This window comes from Calliphora vicina, chromosome 2, assembly GCF_958450345.1.
Source record: "Calliphora vicina chromosome 2, idCalVici1.1, whole genome shotgun sequence".
NCBI lineage: Eukaryota > Metazoa > Arthropoda > Insecta > Diptera > Calliphoridae > Calliphora > Calliphora vicina.
Window position 1 is genome coordinate 69,226,668 of NC_088781.1, and position 22,421 is coordinate 69,249,088.

Genomic DNA, 22,421 nt, shown 5'->3' on the forward strand with positions numbered 1-22,421 from the left:
CATGAATTTACATATTTTGGTTTCCCTTATAATAACATTTTATTGAGCCCTTTAAGAAACTTGACTATGTTTGGGCTTTTTCAAAAGGAAAGAAAGGCAAAAAAGATGAATCTTTACAAATGGAGAAGACTAACAATAAACTTCACCAGAGGATGGTTACAAAATCTCATATTGTGGTTGTGCGAGAACCTAAAACCGATCTTTTGGGTCACAGTGGGGGAAATGCAAAATAAAAAGGTGCAAATAAATTTGAAAGTTACAAACCAATAATCCGATTTTAATAAAATTTCTCACGACTATAGAGGAGTTGTTACTGAGCTTAAGTTTTAAATTCGGACTTTCAACACTAAGGCCCCAAATTGGGGTATCTCGGGTATATTCAAAATTAAAAATGATGTCAAATTTTTGTTCTCTATCCGATTTGAAAGATTTGTACACATATATATTACCATAACATTATTTTATCTTTTATAGTTTACGAAATATTCACCATTGAAAATTAAAATTTTATGTTTTTTACCTACCTTGGTCTGTATTTTTGCAAATAGCGGATCCAAATCTCTCCCGATTTTTTTCAAATATATATTTTTAATTAACAACTAATTTATTAGTATTATAAGGCAAAAATTATTTCAAAATCGATACCAAGTCAAAAGTTATGTGCACTTAAATTAAAACAATTTGAAAAAGAATTTTTTTCCCAATTTTTTTTTTTCGAAAAAAAGTACTTACATACATTAATCTTTAGTTATACAGAAAATAAAAACAAAATAAATAATGCGATTATATTTTTCTCAACGGTAAGATTTTGGGAAGTACTATAGAAGAAAATAATTTCAATATTTGTATAAATACGTGGTCAAGAGCTTTCCGATGTAGACCTATTTTTTATCTAAATTTTAAATTTATGCCAAATTTTCTCTATACAAATCGGATAGAGAACAAACATTTTGCATCATTTTTAATTTGTAATATACCCGAGACACCCCAATTTGGGTTCTTGAGACTCCGCCCCACCTTAGTGTTGAAAGTCCAAATTCAAAACATAAGCCTTCTCTATAGTCGTGGAAAATCGTCATTTTCGAGAAAGAAATCGTCAAATTGCTATTTTTGAAACCAAAAATCGTCAAAATGACATTAAATCGTCAAATCTGGCAGCTATGGGTACCAGCGTTGCCAAAAAAATTTTGAAAAACAGAGTTGCATTAGCAAAAACTCGTTGTTTGTTATTAGTTTATCTCAAAAGCTAGTTACAAACCTGTTTTTATTTTGTATGGATAAACAAGTTTCTCAAACTAGTTTATCACCATAAACAACTTATAACAAGTTTATGTAGGTGTAAATGCACTATTCGTTTCAATGTGTTTACTATTGAATGGCATTAAAATTTTTGAAATCGAAGTTAACAAAAAGTTGGACTTTTTGAAATTGAGATATGAGCCACCGTGCGACGCCTACTTTCGAGTAGGCGTGACTTTAAATTTGCAATACTCGAGAAATTCGAATATGATAATGGCCACTGTGTCATCCAAATATTTCACTAACCGATCAAGATCACACAACAAGTGAGAAGGATTAGCTATATTTTCGGACCAGCTGAATCTGCTACCGTCCCTTAGTCTACCAGATTACGGTAGCAAAATTCAAGATGCAGTAAAAGCGGCCGCAAAACAAATTCAATATCAAAGGATATATTTACTGATAGTAAAGCGGTTATTAGACCCCTTTCACATTAAGCAATTTAGTTGCGCAACTCTCGTGTTTTTGTAGATGTTAGAGAAGAAAACTAAACTAAATTGCATAATGTGAAAGGGGTCTTAGATTCCTAGAGAGTGTGTACCTCAAATCGAAAATTGTCTGAGAATGCCGGGTGACTCTGTAAGAGGTAGCGAGACTTTCAGTGGTTACCCGTGTATGAGTTGCAGGACACGGAGACATAGAAATTAATAACACCCAGCAAAAAATAATGGAAGTGCATCTTTACATATGACATTTTAATCACATCTAAAGTTGCAAATGAATCTTTTCTACCACTGAAGATGTGATTTTAAATATGGGTATTTGACACTGAATTATAAATATTTCGTTGATGTAATTGTTTCCTACATTTTTTGAATTTTTTAAAATTTATTAAAACCTGTAAAAATTGGTATACAAACAATTTTTACATTTTTTAATCATTAAAATTAATCAACCATTGTTTCATAAATTTTATAACTACATTAAAATCAATTCATAAATGCTCAATTACATCACTTTTTTTCTATTATTTATATTTCCATCCAACATTAAAATAACACCTTAAAATTTAAATTTAATCGCATCGAAAACATCGAATTTATTAAGTAACAAGTTGTCAAAAATGAACAACATCCCTCCAATGACAAGCTAATGTAAAATTCATAGCTTTTTCACCAAAATTGGAAGTACATCAAGCATGCTATTTGTTGTGAAAATTCTGCATCTTCTTCCTCACTTTTTTTGCTGGGCACAGCCGATGTACGGCACAACCATAAATCCGAACAAACACTAACGTAATATTGGCATTACTCTCTTGAGGGGAAAACACCTGATTTCACACAAACTTAATTTTATTTCCAAATAAAGATGTGAGAAAAAACTAACTTGCCAGCAGACCAGAAAAATCTAGGCCAAAAAGGATGTACAGACGACATGATTTGCGATATATCTGTATAGAATCCATCTAGCGGTCATTACTAACATCTAGGTGAATATGCTCAAAAATTGAGCATTTGGGTATTCGTAGAATTCTAGGCCAAAAAATACTTATTGACAAAATCTGTCTATCCAGAGGTGATTAGAAACATGGACGTATGATGCGATGGGCACAAGATATCACAGCGGGACCTATGATTGGGCCTAAGTGAGCTATGCTTCGGAGGTTGCCAATATCTCAGATACTAAGTTCTGTAGATAGACAGTCTTAAACTGAAGGACGAAAAGGTTTTCTGAAGTATTTCAAAACATAACTGCAGTAAATGAGGTCTTTACTGGGCAAAGCCGGTTATCATATACCCCAGAGGTGAAAACCTTTTCCGTTTTTGTAAGCATTACTAGATAATGGTAGAGTAAAGCCATGATGGTACACAGAAAAAACTATATTTCAATTCAAACATTTATCCCATATTGAACTGGTTTCAATTATTTCATAATTAAATCAAGTATTCATTTGCTCAAAAACAAAAAACGTTATTGGTTGAATTTCAAATACAAAAATTATTGAATAGATAATTTTCGTAATTGAAAACACAAAAAGTAACAAAAATGTGTTTTCAATTACGAAAATTATCTATTCAACAATTTTTGTATTTGAAATTCAACCAATAACGAAAATTGTATATTCAATTGTAAAAATAATCAAATTCAAAACTCAAAATTCAATAGAAAATATCAAGAAATTTTGTTTTTGAGCAAATGAATACTTGATTTAATTATGAAATAATTGAAACCAGTTCAATATGTGACAAATATTTGAATTGAAACGGTTTAAGAAATAGTTTTTTTTTTGTGTAAAAGACGAAATGCGCAAGATAGGATTTGATTTTAGACCTATGGCTTCATGGGGAAAATTTCTTAGAATTTTCAATAGAATGCGAAATAAAGATAGTTTTGACTATGGAATGTCCCATACATGTTTTATCAAAAATATTTTCCGCGGCACCAAACCAAAATGTCAATTTCGTACCTCTGTGCTATCAGTATAAGTTTTGGTTAAAAAATAACTAGATATTGTAAAAATGGGGGTAAGTCTGACCGAAATTACCTTTACCGCTAATCTACAGTTACCGAAATAACAACAAATACTGTTACCGTTTGTGAAATAAGCCAAATAGCGTTACCTTTTAACCATTTAAGAATTCCGCTAACAAAGAAGCGGGTTAAATTCTGGCTTTCCTATATTTAAGAAGTTTTTCAATTAACTCTTTAAAGCTCGCTTCGAAATTTGTGAATTATAACCAACTTCTGGCTAGAAACTTCCAAATTCATTGCAGAGCATTTTATTTACTAATGTTGGATGAAGTGAATGGAACGTATATCCGCCTACAATCATTGCAGGGTAAGAAACATTGTTTTATTTTACTTTTTCTTAATGACAATACAAAACTTTTCATGCTCGTACATACACGCAGATACAAACTGTTTCTGCAAAATATAAAAATACAGGTGGACGGACATGGTTGAGAAAATGTTTTAAATATATTTGCGATAGACCAACAAGCACAAGTTAGTAGTTGCTTTTGCCGTTACTTTTATTGTTGTTGCAATTGTTAGGCCACATTTTATTATTATTTTTTACTCTATTGACTAAAATCTATCAGTTAATTTTCTTCTTTATTTCGTTCAGTCAACAAATTTGCTTTGGAGCAACCAACGTTAGTCTTTAAACACGATTCAACACTCAAAGACGTGGTCGCGTAGTAAAACGAAAAATAGTTAAAACATGTTGTTGGCGTATTTAAATTAAAAAAATAACAAAAAACAACAACAAAAGTCCACTACATAATGTTTTGTAAAAGTTTATAAAAACGTCTATTGAAAACTGGGCAAAAACTTAATTAATCGTTAAATTTATATGAAAAAATAAAAAATACATTTCTTTACACGAATCCAAACTATACGGTGGAGTTTTAACTTTAAAATTATTTGATCGTAATTTAAATTACAGTGATTTGATAATTTGATTACAGTGGTTTCTCTTTTGATGCCGGTCATAAAACAAAAATTTAACTGAAATAGAAATTATTTAAAAAAAAAAAATAAAAACATCATGGCCAATATGAAAACTCAACTATTGCACATGGACAATCCGGTGCGAGCTGTTTTACAATTTCTTTTGGATCTATTAATATTTTCATTGAAATCAATTTTTTATATATTGGAATCATTGTATTACACCATACTACCCGACCGTTTTCGTAAACTTAAGGTAATATAAACAAACACATTCTAAAACTTGAATGTCTGTCTACAGAATATACATAATTTCAAATTGTAATCACGAAATTTAAGAATTTCTGAAAATCTTCAAAAATTTCTAAAATGAATGTGACATAACCCCAAAGTGAATAAATAAAACTAACGTGAAGTGCGCTATTTTAAATACATAATTTTAAAAACATTTATTTGCTAACTCTAAAATTTCTATAACTTCCGTATTAATCAAAATTTTACATTACAATTGTTTCTACAATGTATACATTAGAGTGACAGCCGATTTTATTTTTTTAGATTTCAAAGAGTGCCGGGTGGAATATTGTGACACTAGGCCTAAATGTTAAGTGCTGAAAATTTGAGACAAATCGGGCAACGATTTTTTGCACTAATGGCTTCAATTATGTTGTGTAAAAATTCCAAATTGGATTTTCAATGTGTTTTGATGTTATGGTAGCTTTTCTATAACTACTTAAATTGCTTTAGGTATTTTAGTACATTTTTAATGCGGAATTGAATGCAGATTCTATTCCTCTTTACTATTCATTTCACGCACAGGAAGATACATATGTATTAGAGTGACAATCAGTTGTATGGAAAAATTTTTTTGTTAAAATTTTGAAGAGTGCCGGGTGGAATATTGTGATACTAGGCCTAAAAGTTAAGTGCTGAAAATTTGAGCCAAAACGGTCAAGGATTTCTGGACGCGCATCGAGGTCAAAGTTCAGCTATATGTAAAATTTTACTATTTATATGGAATAAATAGGTGAAACTCGTTAAATTTCTGCATTGTTTTCCAGAAATGTATAGATTTATTTATATTAATGAATATTACATTAAAAAATTTTTTTTTGGAAGTTAACCCTGCATCTCCTTTGGGTCAAAATGACCCAAAAACTGTATTATTGCCAAAATTCGGAAAAAATGCAAATTTTTCAGATATTTTAAAAATGTTGCTACTAAATAAATACTTTTGCAATTGAATGCAAAAGAATCGAAATATGTACGTAATTATCGTTGTAATGAGATATAAATGACAAAATTTGGTTAAAAAATGTTAAAGTTATTACAAATTCGCCAGACCATTAACGTGTTTCAGGCCCCTTGAACAAAAAATTTAGGAAAAAAATTAACATATTTCGAGAAAAATTAAAATAAAAGCTAATTTTTATTTAAAATATATCCGTATTTACTTGTGTATGAGTTTTTGTCTCCGTAGGATACCGTTAACCTATTCGCAGGTATGGCCAAAAAAAATAATTTTTTTTAACGGCTGTTTCAAATTTCCATTTTCAAATTTTTAAAAAGTTTGTTAAACAAATTTCAGAATTTTTTGATCATCACATTTGGATTTATTGAGAACAAAATAGGGAATAAAAATATGAAAAAATTATGTCAATACCTCTTACAGTTTTTCCGTTCCTGCGATTTAAATTTTGCGATTTTCAAGAAAAACAAATTTTTTGCCCATATTTAGGCGAATGAGCCCAATTTCCTTACTATTATAAATTTTAAGTAAAACTTATTCATAATATTATAATCCTGGTAATTTTAATTATGGTCTGAAAGTTTTACTAAAATCGGAAAACGATAACCTTAAAATCGTGAAGGTCAAAGGTCAAATTTTTCAAAATCTGGAATTTCTAATGAAACACGTTAATGGTCTGGCGAATTTGTAATAACTTTAAAATTTTTTAACCAAATTTTGTCATTTATATCTCATTACAACGATAATTACGTACATATTTCGATTCTTTTGCATTCAATTGCAAAAGTATTTATTTAGTAGCAAAATTTTTTCAAAAACTGAAAAATTTGCATTTTTCTCTAATTTTGGCGATAATACAGTTTTTGGGTCATTTTGAACCAAAGGAGATACAGGGTTAATTTCCAAAAAAAATTTTTAATGTAATATTCATTAATATAAATAAATCTACACATTTCTAGAAAACAATGCAGAAAGTTAACGAGTTTCACCTATTTATTCCATATTAACAGTAAAATTTTGCATATATCTGAACTTTGACCTCGATGCGCGTCCAGAAATCGTTGCCCGATTTGGCTCAAATTTTCAGCACTTAACATTTAGGCCTAGTGTCACAATATTCCACCCGCCACTCTTTAAAATTTTAACAAAAATTTTTTTCCATACAACTGATTGTCACTCTAGTATACATATATAATCGGCCATAGAGTAACATAGAGTTGAGACGTCATTGCCAACAACATAACTTTTGCAACAACAAAATACATGTTAGTCAATGTATTTTGTTGTTGTATCAGACATATGATTTGTTGTATTTTTGTTTGACAATATGAAGTGTCACGTCTATATGCATAATTCTCTATGAACACGGCCTTAACCTATTGTAAAAGGAGAAATTTTATTTTTGCTCCAGCTAAAAATCTTACAATTTCAAGCAGTATTTATTTGAATTACATAGTTACATTTCCGTTAATCAAATTATTTGTTGTAGCTATTTTTTGTGATGCAACAACTAGTTTCTATAAAAAAAATAGTTGCAACACACTCCTACTTATGTATGTATGTATGTATGTATGTATATACTCGTACATTACAGCTTCGGTAACAATACACATACTAGGGTGGGTAAATTTGTTTGGTCAAAAGGCGTATAGCAAAAACGTATTCTACGAAAAATTCTAAGAAAATTTTCCCAAGAAACTATGGGTCTAATATTAAAACCTAGCTCCCGCTGAGAGGCTTCAAAATACACAGTTCAGAAATTTGGATTTTAGTCGCTTTTCATTGCTTATTTCGATATGAAAGTTTATAAAAATGTATACCAATGTATAAAGCAAATTAAGTTCTTAACAAAAAATAGTTCTAATTATTTAAATCGGATGAAAATTTTAAAAGTTATTCAACTTTTCATTAACACCTTTTTTAGTATTTTCTACACCAATGCATATGAATAAAAAAAATATATTAGTACAATTTTTTATTTACAAGGTAAATTTTTTCGAACTTTTTTCGAAAAAGTTTAATAGCTTTTGCAAATATAAACCGCTTTTAACAAGTAATGTCTCATTTTTGTCTACATAAAATTGACTTTAAAACACTGTGCAAAAGAAATAGGGTTTCATCTAAAAAAGTGTTATTTTGTCGGCAGGAGCTAGGTTTTAATTTTAGACCCATACTTTCTTTTGGAAATTTTCTTAGAATTTTATGTAGATTCCAATTTTGCTATACGCCTGTTACATTTTTTCTCATCCGAACAAATTGACCCACCCTAATACATACATACATAACATATATTTTTATTTGGCTTGGATTATTCTTTAATATCTAAAACTGGAAAGGATGTCGATTAAAACTTGTAATATTGACGTATAGTTTTATTTTAATTTACACAAGTTTAACAATTTAAATAAATCTTAATAAAAATTTAAGAACACAGCTAATTACACTGTCCAACAGCATTTTTGGAACAGAATGACGACCGTATAATTCTGAAAGGGCATGTTGAATAGATCATCTTTGTAGAATAAACATATAGTCCGGCTGGTCTGATTTTTTTTTACAATGGTTCAAAGTTTTAATTTTTTGATCGAAGGTAGCATTATAATAACTGAACAAATTTTGTAAGTTAACATCTGAGAGAATTCTTATTGTCAGAGTTATATTGTGGAATTTTATGGGGATCATTTTTGTGGAAGATCTTAACCCTCTATCTCCTCTCTTTAGGGGTCAATTTGACCCTTTTTTCATGAAGATCAAAAAAAGAAAATTTCAGTGGAGGTCACCAAAGATACAAAAGTTGTAAATATAGCCCTTTACGTTTAATTAGTATAATTACACGCCATCTCGGGTCTCACATTTTCCAAAAATCCATGTATGATCCGAATGAGCTGAAATTTAAAATATAAATAGTCCTTAAGGAGACCTACAAAAAACATGCATACATATGTAAGTTATCTCTTTTAGTTCAAGAGATATTTAGGTTTATTTATTTATGTTTTTTTAATTCTGCTCGATCTTTTATTCGATTTTTAGATATAGCGGGCCTACGGAGGTCCGAATTTTTTTTTAAAATATCATCCATATTTGCGATACAATTTCGAATATAATAAAAGTAACTTGCTAACAGTTATCTCGTCCATATAAAAAGTTACACGCATCCAAAGTTGGAACATGAAAAAATGGCCGTATTATTTACGTTTTTTCCATAACACATTTTGCATGGAATGTATAAAAAAAATTTAAAATTTTTCAAAAGGGAGCAAGGTTTGTGGAGATCCTGATGTATAAATATTAGCTTTTTGAATAAGTAGTTGGTATTGGTGAAAACTTTAGGAATTGAAGCTTAACAGGTTAGTCAAGTGAAATATTTTTATGAATTTTTCGGACTTCATTTACCATAGAAACTAAAAAATTATAATATAGAGATTTTTCATGAACAAAAATATAAAATTTGAATTAATAGAAAGAAGAATTTTTGATTCTATAATTTTTACATTTAAAAAAATAAAAAATATATCATATTTTATTCAACAAAGGAGCTACCAAATTATTAAATTTTACCATCCGGCATCTCATAAAACAAGAATTTTCCGTAACCAATATGACATATAAACAGTGAGTTAGTTAATTGCAAATAATTTTTATTTGCGAATAGGCTACGTATAAACGTAGTAACTGTGACGTTATTTACATTGCGATAGTAAAATAACTTTGTAAGTATTTAAACATGATATAGGGCTATACAAACAAACGTGGAGCTTTTTTGAGGATCTGTGCTTTGCCTTTGCCTTAGAATTTTTTACTCAAACCTATTTTTTTTTAATTGGCAAAGTTTAGGTTCTCTTTTCGGATCATATACAAATTTTATACGGTCCCTAAGAAATTTTTTTTCTACAAAAGAAAAAATGTAGGGTCTTTTTTAAAAAAAACTTAAAAAATACGGTCAATTTTTTTTTTGATTTTCTCGAAAAAAGCGTCAAATTGACCTCTAAAGACAGGAGATAGAGGGTTAAGATCTTCCACAAAAATGATCCACAATATAACTCTGACAATAAGAATTCTCTTAGACATTAACTTACATTTTTTTCAGTTAGTATACTGCTCCCTTGAATGAAAACTTTGACTCACTGAAAAAAAATTCCGACCAGGTGGACTATAAGTTTATTGTACAAAAATGATCTACTCAACATGCCCTTTCAGAATTATAGGGTCGCTATTCTGTTCCAATCAAAAAGTCTCAATTTATTGGACAGTGTTATTATTTGTTTTTTTATGTTGTACTTTTGACTGTTAAATTTTCAGTATATTTTTTTAAAAATTCATCAAATAGTGTATTCCATAAATCAGGTAGTAGTGTAGTAGTGAGATTAAATCCTCAAAAATCCAATGCATGACCAAAATAACTTATTTTTTTTTTGTATTTAAAAATTTAATGTGCCACAACTAGAGTGTAAAAAAAACCGTCAAATTTAAGAAACCGGTTTTCGGTTTAACCGAAATAGTGCGTTTTTAAAAAAAACGGTGAACTGGTTTCGGTTTTTATTAAAAAAAAGGTTAACCGGTTTATAATAAATCTTTATTTAATATTTTTGGACGCTAATTGGAAAGAAAAAAATAATCAAAACATGGTTCCAAGATTTTTTGTGGAGTGAAGTGGTTAGTTTACTAACCATTTTTTTGAATTTGAATATTTTTGACTAAATTTTCTGACCAAACAACCGAAATATCAAAGTAACACTGAATTCGATGAACAATAATCACTCCGTGCTTTTTTTTAATGAATGAGTGAAAGTCTCTTAAAAAAACTGATTTTTACAATAATTTAAAATTAATATATATGTATTTATCTAACCAGAGCACCCTGATGGCAAAGTTTTGCCAAAAATCATAAACGATGACTTCATAAATATATATTTGTTTAGTAAAATGGCAATAGATGACAATGAATTATATTTTAAAGACTATAGAAAATGTGGTTAGTAAACTAACCACCAAACCGCAAAGAGTTAAAACCGGTTAACCATCTTACAAAAACCGGTTTGTCAAAAAACCGAAAACTTAATAAAACCGAAACCGGTGGAGTTTACAAATATGAAAAAGCCGGTTGACCGGTTTTCGTTTTCGGTTTTGGATATTCTAGCCACAACATATTTTGACATTGTCAGCCATTTGACAATTTAAAAATATTGCCAATGCCGAGACGCTCTAATCTGATTATACGCCTTGATTATAAATATATACTATGTATACTCTTTTTGATTCGCTGCCTTAGAGAGTTTTGCGTTTCACTCTCGCATTGGTTAAGGTTTGGCGTCGCAAACGTTACGAGAAATCGTAACGTTTGCATTGACCACATGCATTTTTGGTTATAATTTATAACCTATGATTTGTCGTGGTGGAGTTCCAAATAAAACTCAATTTGCAAATTGGTGGAGACCATACTTCTTGTATAAAGATATAAGTCGACGATAGTTCTTTGACGGGACTCTTTCTAGGCACAAACCGTAATTAGTAATGGCGTTATGATTATATTGCGACCAAATAATTCATCCTTAGTGGTTTTTTCAAACAGCTATGGGGGTAACTTAAATAAACAAACTTAAAAATCAATAAATCTGTAATTTATAATTTTTAATTGATTTTTGGCATTATTCGATTGACACCAGATTTCAAAACAAAACAAATTTTTGTAGAAATTGTGGATTTTATGATTACAATAAAAAATGTTAGATGCTATCTGGAATATTACTTTTTAATTAATAGAGATCCTGAGGTATATTTTGATCTAACACGATAAAAAATACCATATTTAATATATAGAAATACCCAAAAATTACTTTGAAGTAAGAAAAGTCGCACTTATACCCCTTGTGCTTTAATTTTTTTTAAAAAATTTCTAAATTACCTATAATAATAAATAACATTTTATTAAGAAAATATTTTTGGTTCTTTGTTACATTTTTTAGTCGTCATAATCAGATTCCATGTGAAAAATTAATTGTAATATTTGTTTAGAGCTCAAGGGGTTTAAATGCTCATGTACCCCTTGTGCTCCAAGCAAAACAGGTATTTTAATTACAAGTGCTAGAATGTGTCGCCATATCGCGCGGATGAGAATCCCACAGTCAACTCTTGTGCTATGAACTTCTCTGAACTTCATATACTAACTCCATATGTTACCTCAATTTTAGAAAAAAAAGGCACTTGAACCCCTTGCGATCTAAGCTCCTCATATATGGGATTTCATGTCAAGGAACCAACTTTTGAAATCGATGTCGTCGATCGGGATGAAATTTACAACAAGTTTTGTCCTATTGAATAATAATTCAGACACAATCGGTCAAGAACTCTCTGAGTTACAGAGGGTCAAAAAAGGTTTTGATTATGGAAAAAAAATTTAAAAAATTATTTATTTTTGTTTTGAATTTTTTTTTCGAAAGATTGAAGAAATAGCTGTCTAAAGTATTGGGGACACATTTTGCTAATAATAAGAAAATACCACCTCCTCTAATACAGATAGTTCTTGACCGATCTTGTTGAAAAATTGTCTCTGAATTACTATCCAATTGCAAGACATCGATTTCAAAAGTAGGTTCACTTGACATCAAATCACCTATATACATATTCTGTTCACTTTGCATATGACCAAAATGTGATAAGTGTGTTAAGAAATCTTAAAGAAAAAGCTTTGTTAAAGATGGTCTAACAAAAAACCAATTTTTGACCAATTTTTTTCCTTTAAAATTTGCTTTACCTTATAAGCTCGTTAGTAGAACTTAGGGTTAACGACTTCCTAGTGAGTTGGATAATCTTAATGCTGGAATGCAGGATTATCAACTCAACCCTAGGGGACGATGTGATCAGAAGATCACATCGTCCACAAGGTGGAGTGCTTTCTCCACTTCTGTGGTTACTGGCGGTTAATTCTATTCTTAGGACCTTCGAATCTAAGGGTAGGAAGATGGTCGCCTATGCGGATGACGTTGTGATCCTGATCAAGGGAAAATTTCTCTCAACTATCAGTGACATCATGCAGGAATCGCTTGGCGATCTCACGTCCTGGGCGAAAACTAACGGGCTGGGTGTAAACCCATCAAAGACAGAATTGATGTTATTTACTAGGAAGTACAAAATAGAGAGCTTCAATATGCCGAAATTAGACGGTGTTGAGCTGAGTTTATCAGGGGGAGCCAAGTATTTATGAACCTTTCTTGACAATAAACTGTCATGGAAAATAAATACGCAGGAAAGATTAAAAAATGGCCTCAATGTCTACTATACATACAGGAACTCAATTGTTAGACCTATTATTACGTATGGTTGCACAGTGAGGTGGGAGGCAATGAGGAAACGTAGCTACAGGGCTATACTCAATAAAGCTCAAAGGTGTGCATGTCTGGGCATCACAGGTGCCTTAGGTAGCACCCGACAGGCGGCCTTGGATATAATCCTAAACCTACCACCCATTGAGAACTATGTTTAGAGTGTGGCAGCAAGGAACTTACTCAGACTATCAGAGTCTTCTTTGGTAAAACCCTTGCGGATAGGTCACACTATGATACTGTATGAGGCAGGTCTTATTGGTCAGGACATTATTCCATCTGGAAACTCTGACTATAAGGTCGCGACCTTTAGCTTCGGTGCATCACCTCCAGTAGAGTTCCCCACTAGGGATAAGTGGGTTGGATCCGATCAACTGTTTGATGGGTGCGCAGTTTTCACTGACGGTTCCAAGATGGACTCTGGTACAGGGGCCGGGGTTTATTTGGTGGACTATGATATTAGGCGCTCATATAGACTCTCTAACGAGTGTAGCGTCTTCCAGGCAGAGATCTTTGTGATCTGGAAAGCCACAGAGTTGATAAAGGCACACGTCAATAGAGGGGCTGCAGTGACGATATACGTAGACAGTCAGGCGGCACTAAAGGCTCTGGAGTGTCATCTAATACACTCCAGATTGCAAAGTGTCCAGGGCCATATGGCCAAAACTGAATGCAAACGCGACTGGAACACTGATAGAGTTGGATAGGTATAATCTCAGGATTCTAGTAGGAGTGATAACCGGTCATTGCTCAATTGGAGCCTTTAAGGGTAAATGGGATAATGGCGCACAAGACTTCTGTAGAGCGTGTGGAGATACAGAGGAGCTAGAGACAGTAGAGCACATTATGTGCAACTGCCCTTACAGGGTCACAGACTTAGATGGCTAGGAAATAGATTTCTGGACGAACTTGGTAGTGTTGCTGGCTGCAAACTAAGCAACACACTAGGTTCCATTAAGGGAATAGGGTGGTTATTTAAGGGACGTTATACAGCGATTCCAAATCCGTAAAAAGATCTCTCTTTCTTTTTTTCGCTCTTTCTTTCTCTTTTTAACAGTCGGTACTTTGGTCTCTTCTATTACTCTAAGGCTATCCTCCTTGTCTCAGAACGGCTGGAGCGATTTGGCTTATTTTTTTTATTCGATTCGAAATTTTCAGGAGATGTTTTGTAAAGAAAAAAAATGAAAAAATTCCGGGTAAAACATGGAAATCCTTTTTTTTTGTGAGTCCAGTCAACTGTAATAAAAAATCTCCCTAAAATATGCAGTTCAAATTTAGATATTTTATTTGCAAATAAGTAAGAACAGGCTGATGTGCGTGGGTTGGAGAAACTTGAAGAACTAACATTAGTAAATGCTACCGGGCGAATGCACAAAAAAAATTATCAAAAACTAATTGAAAAGCTTTTTCTTTAAGATTTCTTAACACACTTATTACATTTTGGTCGACCATCGCATTTTCAGAAAATATTAAAGCCTTATTAAGAGCTTCTACAGCTTCCTTTGGGATAATTTTAATTTGAGGCTTGTATATAATTAAGTCTTCATAATCGATCTATAATAAAATTAATTTAGTTAATTTAAATTCTCTAAAAATACTGAAAGCGATAATAAAACAAACCTGATAATTCAGCGACTGAAGAAGTCTAATGGAAGTTTCTTCTTGCTTTCTTATTTCTAGAGGAGAAATCCTCTCTCTTAAAACACATAACGGAATATTTTCATCTGGGTCATCTTGGCCCGAAACTAAATTTAAAATGTTTTTCCAGCATTTGTATAAAATTGTTTGTGAAATAGATATAAATATGTTTGTTTTCCAGCGATTAATGTCAAGAGGCTGTTTCTGTAATGCGATTTTGATATTTTAAAAAAATATTTTGGTACATCGGCTAAATTAAAGACGTGACTTTGGGTGGCATTGCGCAAACGTATCCTTCCTCAGAAATCAGTTGCGATTCAGGGCGATGTGAAGGGCATTGTGTATTAACAGAAGGGATTTTACGGTAGCGTCTTTGTAGTCAAAAATCCAGTAACCTAATGGAAAAAATTATTAATTATTCAGTTTTTAATCAAAAAAATTGTAGATGTCATCCATGCTGACTTCCAGAATTTATAATGCTTCAAGAATTTATAAATTTTGAAGCCTAACTCTTGCAACAACAAAATACATGCTAGTCAATGTCATAGAGAATAGACATAGAGCGGAAACTCTCCTTTCAAAGACCTAACTCAGTTGTCAGAAACCTATTTGGTGAGAATGTATTAGTAGAAAAAACTATGTGAAAACAAAAACAACACTTGTATGTGTGATTATTTTGAGTTAATTTTATGTTTGAGTTTTTTTCTAGTTTCCGCTCTATGTTTCTCTATGGTCAATGTATTTTGTTGTTGTATCAAACATTTGATTTGTTGTATTTTTGTTTGACAAATTGGAGTGTCTCGTCTCTATGTATAATTATCTATGTTTTCATTATTATTCTTATATTGTTGTTCGTTCATGGTTGTGTTCATAAAAAAGTATATAAACTACAGTCCATTTTAACGTATTTAATTATTTAACACATCTAAATGATAGGTTTTTCAAACATTGTAAATGTATGAAAAAACGTGTCAGATGTCAAGACACGCATTAGATCGAAAATACCTTTATCGTATAACCAAAGAAGTGGTAACTTAAAATCGTCACGGATTAAAGAGACCATAACTTTTAAATGAAACAACGTATGTTATCATTTTATACATGAAATTAAAGATAATTTATTAAGCTTTAACAAAATTTTCTGGCTTTTCTTTTTATGCCTCCCATTAATAGCTGCACAACTTTTCTACCAACTTCTACCACTGTTTTCTCTCCAAAATCTGGTTTTTTACTATACCTGCACTCTTTTTCAATTTACGTATATATCTCGATTTGACGAAGATTTGGGCAATTTGTTTAATTGATGTGTTTTGGTATAACATCAATATTATTCTCATTATACCACTTCGTAGTTGTATTTGAGTTATGACAACTTGTCATTGAGTAATGACAACTTGGCTAAAACTTTGTATCAGATGTGTGATATCTTATAAATGACAGCAATCGCTTTTCCAAACTCTCTTTTTATATATAATTCTGAAAGTTCTTAAAAACATGTCTGAAAAGCTTGACTCTTTAAACCGCAGCTGCGGATTGCCTGCAAAATTAATATTTTTGTTCAATTATACGTATTTATGTATATTTAAAGGCCACACAACCTCGAGCTGCCGAGACGTAAAATTTTTGATCTGATATCTGCCGAAAATCCGATTTTGGCTATCTTATAACCCGACAAAATCGGATTTTCTAGATATTTGTGCACAATTTTTTCTCTAGCTTCTTTTTCCATTGTGTCTACACTTTTTAAAACTAAACATGATGACTTGCAATTCATTGTAGAATAACGGTAGATTTGTTGTTAAAGACGTACAGTCAGCGTCAAAAGAAAGTGTACAACTTGTTATACCCTTCAGCTTCGTGAGAAGGGTATATATAAGTTTGTCATTCCGTTTGTAATTTCTACATTTTTCATTTCCGACCCTATAAAGTATATATATTCTGGATCCTTATAGATAGCGGAGTCGATTAAGCCATGTCCGTCTGTCTGTCTGTCTGTCTGTCTGTCTGTCTGTCTGTCTGTCTGTCTGTCTGTCCGTCTGTCTGTCTGTCTGTTGAAATCAATTTTCTGAAGGCCCCAGATATCTCCGGGATCCAAATCTTCAACAATTCTGTCAGACATACTTTCGAGAATTTTGCTATTTAAAATCAGCAAAATCCGTCCATAAATAACGGAGATATGAGCAAAAATCCGAGACAACCTCTGAAAATTTCATCAAAAAACACAATGTATTTCATGCTTTGACAAAAAAACAACAAAACGTATGTTTGGATGTGCAAGTTTTGTGTATTTTGTTTTTTTTTTGTGTTTTGTTTCTTTTGGCATTGTTGTTGTTTTTTATACAACTAAACGTTTGTTTGGTTGTGTGTTGGTTTTTTTTACAAAAAAGCAACAAAGCGTATGCTTGGTTGTGCATGCTTTGCGTATTTTTTTTTTTTTTTGTGTTTTGTTTCTTTTGGCGTTGTTGTTGTTTTTTATACAACTAAACGTTTGTTTGGTTGTGTGTTGGTTTTTTTGACAAAAAGCAACAAATCGTATGTGTGTTTTGTTTCTTTTGGCGTTGTTGTTTTTTATACAATTAAACGTATGTTTGGACGTGTGTTGGTTTCATTGGCTTGCGTATTTTGTTTTTTCTTTTGGTGTTTTGTTTCGTTTGGCGTTGTTGTTGTTTTTTGTGTTCTTGATAAATTTAGGATGCTGTACGCTGAAAGTGGGCAATGTACATACATATATACTAATTATAAAAAATAATAATGCATCCACAACAAAGGTGAAGGGTATATAAGATTCGGCATAGCCGAATATAGCACTCTTACTTGTTTTTACATTTAAAACGTTTTATTTACATATTAAAAAACAATTTTTTCTCCAGTTCTAGTATATTTAACAAAACATTTAATTGTTCTCTTGCAATATATAAACAAAAAACTAAACTATTTCAACTGCAACAAAAACAGTAACAACAAAACCAAAAATACTCCATTTTTAACGCGTCAGAAAAAAGTGTACACATTTAGAATTGCAATACGATTTTTCTAGCTACATAAAAAAATATATTGTTATTCTTTATTTTTGCCTAGATTATAATTTTTTGTGGATCTTGCTGCTAGTCTCATGAGATTTTAAGATAGTAGCTTTTCTTGTTTGATCGCGAGGACTTTAAAACCAAAATGGGAAAACAAACTGCAATTGAAACAAGAAAGTAAGTCATAAAATTTAAAAATGAAGGCAAATCGTCACGTGAAATCTCCTCTATAATAGGAAGAAGCCATAATACTGTAAAAAAAATTATAGACAAACAAAAAAATTTAGAATTTTAGAAGATCAGCAACGTGCCGGAACACCAAAACGCCTTAACAACCTTGAAATACGATCGATTGTGAGAGCAGTGAAGAAAGTATTCACAGTAAGTGCAGTAAAATTATGCGAAGAATTAACAGATTCGTCTGGAGTGAGAGTTAGTAACAGTACGGTTCGCCGAGCGCTACACCCAAATGCTCTATATGGTGAGTTCCGAGAGAATAACCCCACATTTCCAAACGAAATAAAGAGCGACTTCGAGAATTCGCAAACAGGTATAAAAACCAAGAAAATTGTTTTGGAATAATGTGCTGTTTACGGACGAAAGTAAGTTTGAGACTTTCGGATGTAAAAAAAGGAGTAAAATTTGGAGAAGCAAAAATCAAGAGTTCGACCAAAAAATGTACTATCCACCGTAAAGCATGGTGGTGGTTAGGTGATGGTGTGGGGGTGTATGGCGGCAAGTGACATGGGAAAACTCATATTTATTGATAGTTTGATGAGCAAAACCGATTACCTAAACATTCTTATAGAAAATATGGAACCCATCATTAGAAAATTAAATCTAGACCGAACCTGGATCTTCCAACAGGACAACTATCCGAAGCATACTTATTAACTTGTTAAAGAATGGTTGTTGTATCATACACCGAAACAACTGGAACAACCCCCACAGTTACCGAACATTAATCCCATTGAACATCTGTGGTAGCATTTGGACAGACAGATCAGAAAATGAAATATTACCAGCAATGACTCTCTATACGAAATCCTGCAGGAAGAGTGGTTCAACATCCCAACATCGGTGTCATCAAAATTGGTAGAAACAATGCCAAGGAGGCTTGAAACTGTTTTAAAACCCAAAAGATGTCAAATAAAATACTAAACACGTCTTTTCTTCTAATTTCCCTAAACTGTACACTTTCTTTTGACGCGTTAAAAATGGAGTATTTTTGGTTTGTTGTTACTGTTTTTGTTGCAGTTGAACTAGTTTAGTTTTTTGTTTATATGTATATTGCAAGAGAACAATTAAATGTTTTGTTAAATATACTAGAACTGGAGAACAAATAGTTTTTTAATATGTAAATAAAATGTTTTAAATGTAAAAACAAGTTGTACACTTTCTTTAGACGCTGACTGTATGTATGTAGTAAATCTTTTTCCATTTTGATAACAGGGCGTTGTTATGATTACTACAGTGCGTACGGATTTTAAGTGGCCACTTCTTTAAATTACCTTTAAAATAAGACTCATCATATACATATGTATGAATGAACATTTTTATAAAGATTTGCTTTAAATCATTGGTCGGCATAAAGAGAACATGGAACCATCATTTAAATAACATGTTATGCACTTTCTCTATTTGTTGGAATTGATTGTGATTTCTGTTTCTTATTAGACAATTTGTTATAATATTCGTTGACATTCATGTTGTTTACATGTAAATAACCGATTATGTTAGAGCCCCTGGTGGTTATGAGTGCCGACTACTGTTTTAAATACTATTATTTGAGTAACTTATAACTTTGATTTTATATTCTTATATTGCAGGATGTTTCAGGTCAAGTTGTTTTAATCACTGGAGGTGGAGGAGGAGTAGGACGTCTAATAGCCCTAAATTTTGCTAAATTAAATGCCCGCATTGTGATATGGGACATAAATCAAGAAGGTAAATAACAATAAATGATTAAATTCATATTCGAGTGTGTATTTTGCTCTCATAGCTTATGGCAGTATCTACTTATCACCACACAATCCGACTAAAATGTATTTAAATTATGTAAATATTTTAGACAATTAATATTCATACGTTTATACAAACCTATACAAAGAAAGTATTTATGTTATATGAATCAAAATTAAAAGAAATCGAGCCACAAAAAAATAGTTGAACATAAAATTTGTTAAAATTAAAAGTCAATCAACTCATTTAGCCAATTTTATATTTACAGTTTGAATACAATACACTACAATAGGTGTGGAGTGTATTAAGAGTTTATAGAGTTTTTTGTAACTCTAAAAAATAATGGTTACTCACTTTCCACTTAGTATTCCAATGTCCCTGTTACTGTCTGCCTGGTTGTGAACCTGGTGCTTAATGAACAGTAGCCCGTTTCTGTATTTCTCGAATCGAAAAACTTTCCGCATGAAACGATTGAATTGCAACATAAACAGTGTAAAATGAAACAAAATATGTTTTTTCTCGCACAAGTGTTTCTATTCCTACGTTAATACGTAGCCTATTCGCAAATAAAAATAATTTGCAAGTAACTAACTCTCTGTTTATATGTCACTTTGGTTACGGAAAATTCTTATTTTTTAAATGCAAAAATTAAAGAATTAAAAATCCTTGTTTGTCTTGCAATCCAATTAATGCAAAAACGCAATGAAATATTTAAAAAACGAAAGAAAAACTTAAAACGTTTAAAAATATGTCAAATAGTGTCGTTAATCAGGAATTGTTTTCGTGAGTTAGCTATTTGCAAATAAAAAATTAATTCACTGTTTATACGGCTAATTTTTCTACTTTCAATATATTTATTTGCGAATAAGTCGAGCATATAAACGTACGGCCGTATATATAACGACAAATTAGCCACTGTGTATACATCGCACACAACGTTCTGCTAACTAGCAGACCGATTAAGCTTAGAATACAGTTAGCAAAGAGTTTATTTATAATGTACTTTTGTGTGTCAATAATTTATATGAAAAACAACTCTGAAAAGTGTGATGTATTGCCAACTATTTAAAAAAACTTAAAAAAATCCACTCTGATGCCTTTCTTGACATTTCTATTAAACTCTTTTCCCACAAATTTTTAAAAGTTTCAAGAACTACTATTGTAAAAAGATCCGCAAATTGGGGTCAGGATTAAAAAGTAAGTATATTGTAATTTTCTATTAAAGGTTCTATCAAAACGTATTTGTTTTCAGGACATACTTTCAAATCTAGTTTTGAATAAACTAGATATTATCGAAAACGCCAAAATCGATACAAACACAAATAGGACGAAAAAAGAAGCTTGGAACACAATACTCGACCTATTCAACAGAGTATCCAAAACTAACAGAAGTTTGGAGCAAATACAAAATCAGTGGCGCAAAACGAAGTCAACTGCCAAGTCCAAAAATTCAGCTTATAAAAAACAAATGAAGCAGACTGGTGGTGGTCCACCACCTGAACCACTTAATGATATTGAGGAACAGTTGGTCACCAGATTGCCTAGCCATTTCGAAATAGATTCTAATATGTATGACAGCAATTGTGTAGAAATTGTATCTCCCATACGAAATATATCTGACTGTTCAAAAATGAGAAATTCATTGAACAAATCAACCAATGAAAATCCAGCAACCAGTGTTCCCATTAAAATTTCGAAAATTCAAAAAGAATAGAATTTTTGGATATCAGTGTAAAACAAAAGGATTTGGAAATGAAATATGCAAAAGAAGAATTTGAAGAAAAAAAAGGTTTTGGAGCTAAATATCTCACAAATGAAAGAAGAACATCAACTAAAAATGGAAAAATAGAAAATTTGAAGAAAAGTGGTTATTTTAATTAAATAAGCTATTTATATTTTTTGAAAGATTCATTTGAGATCTATCCTTTTGGATTTATAACAAGTGTATTTTAATTTACTAGCTAGTCAACTTTAAGTATTTTGTTTACATAGTACAACAAAAATCCAAAGCATACAGTTTTATCTGTATTTATAAAAATTTTGTTTGTTAATTTATATTTTTTTTATTAATGAAATTAAAAATGGATTGTTTTCTTTAAAAAAATTAAATAAAAATTAATTTTGTTTAAATTATAATTATTTGTTCATATTTTTTAAATCAGTCGTAAAGAACGCGAAACATATTTTTATTTTGTGAAATTCTGCAGGTACATATATTTTAAAAATTTTGTTGAATATATAGTGCACGATGAATATTTTCATCTGGTAAATTATATTCCAAAGTTTCGGATGCATTACTTTCGGGAATTAAACCGTCGAAATGTTCATCAGAAATATCACAGATAAATTGTGTAGAACTGCTAAAGCTACTATTAAAATCTTGGCATTCTTTCTAGAAAGTCGCATTTTTTCCAATAGAATACGAAATCGGCTTTTCCATACACCAAATAGTATTTTCATATCTCTAGGATTTTGTACTGGGGTATATAAGTAGTTTGTACACTTATACCCGCCATCCCCAAGCAATCGACCTATAAA

General features: G+C 31.2%; 1 protein-coding gene across 1 annotated transcript in view; it reads left to right on the top strand.

Moving 5' to 3' along the window:
• The first annotated feature begins 4,751 nt into the window (after positions 1 to 4,751).
• Positions 4,752 to 22,421, top strand: part of LOC135950199 (short-chain dehydrogenase/reductase family 16C member 6) — a 29,801-nt gene continuing 12,131 nt past the window's right edge. The window contains exons 1-2 of the mRNA XM_065499730.1: positions 4,752 to 4,948; positions 19,751 to 19,868. Coding sequence (XP_065355802.1) covers positions 4,790 to 4,948; positions 19,751 to 19,868 — 277 coding nt within the window. The 5' untranslated portion in view covers positions 4,752 to 4,789. The remainder of the gene's footprint in view (positions 4,949 to 19,750; positions 19,869 to 22,421) is intronic.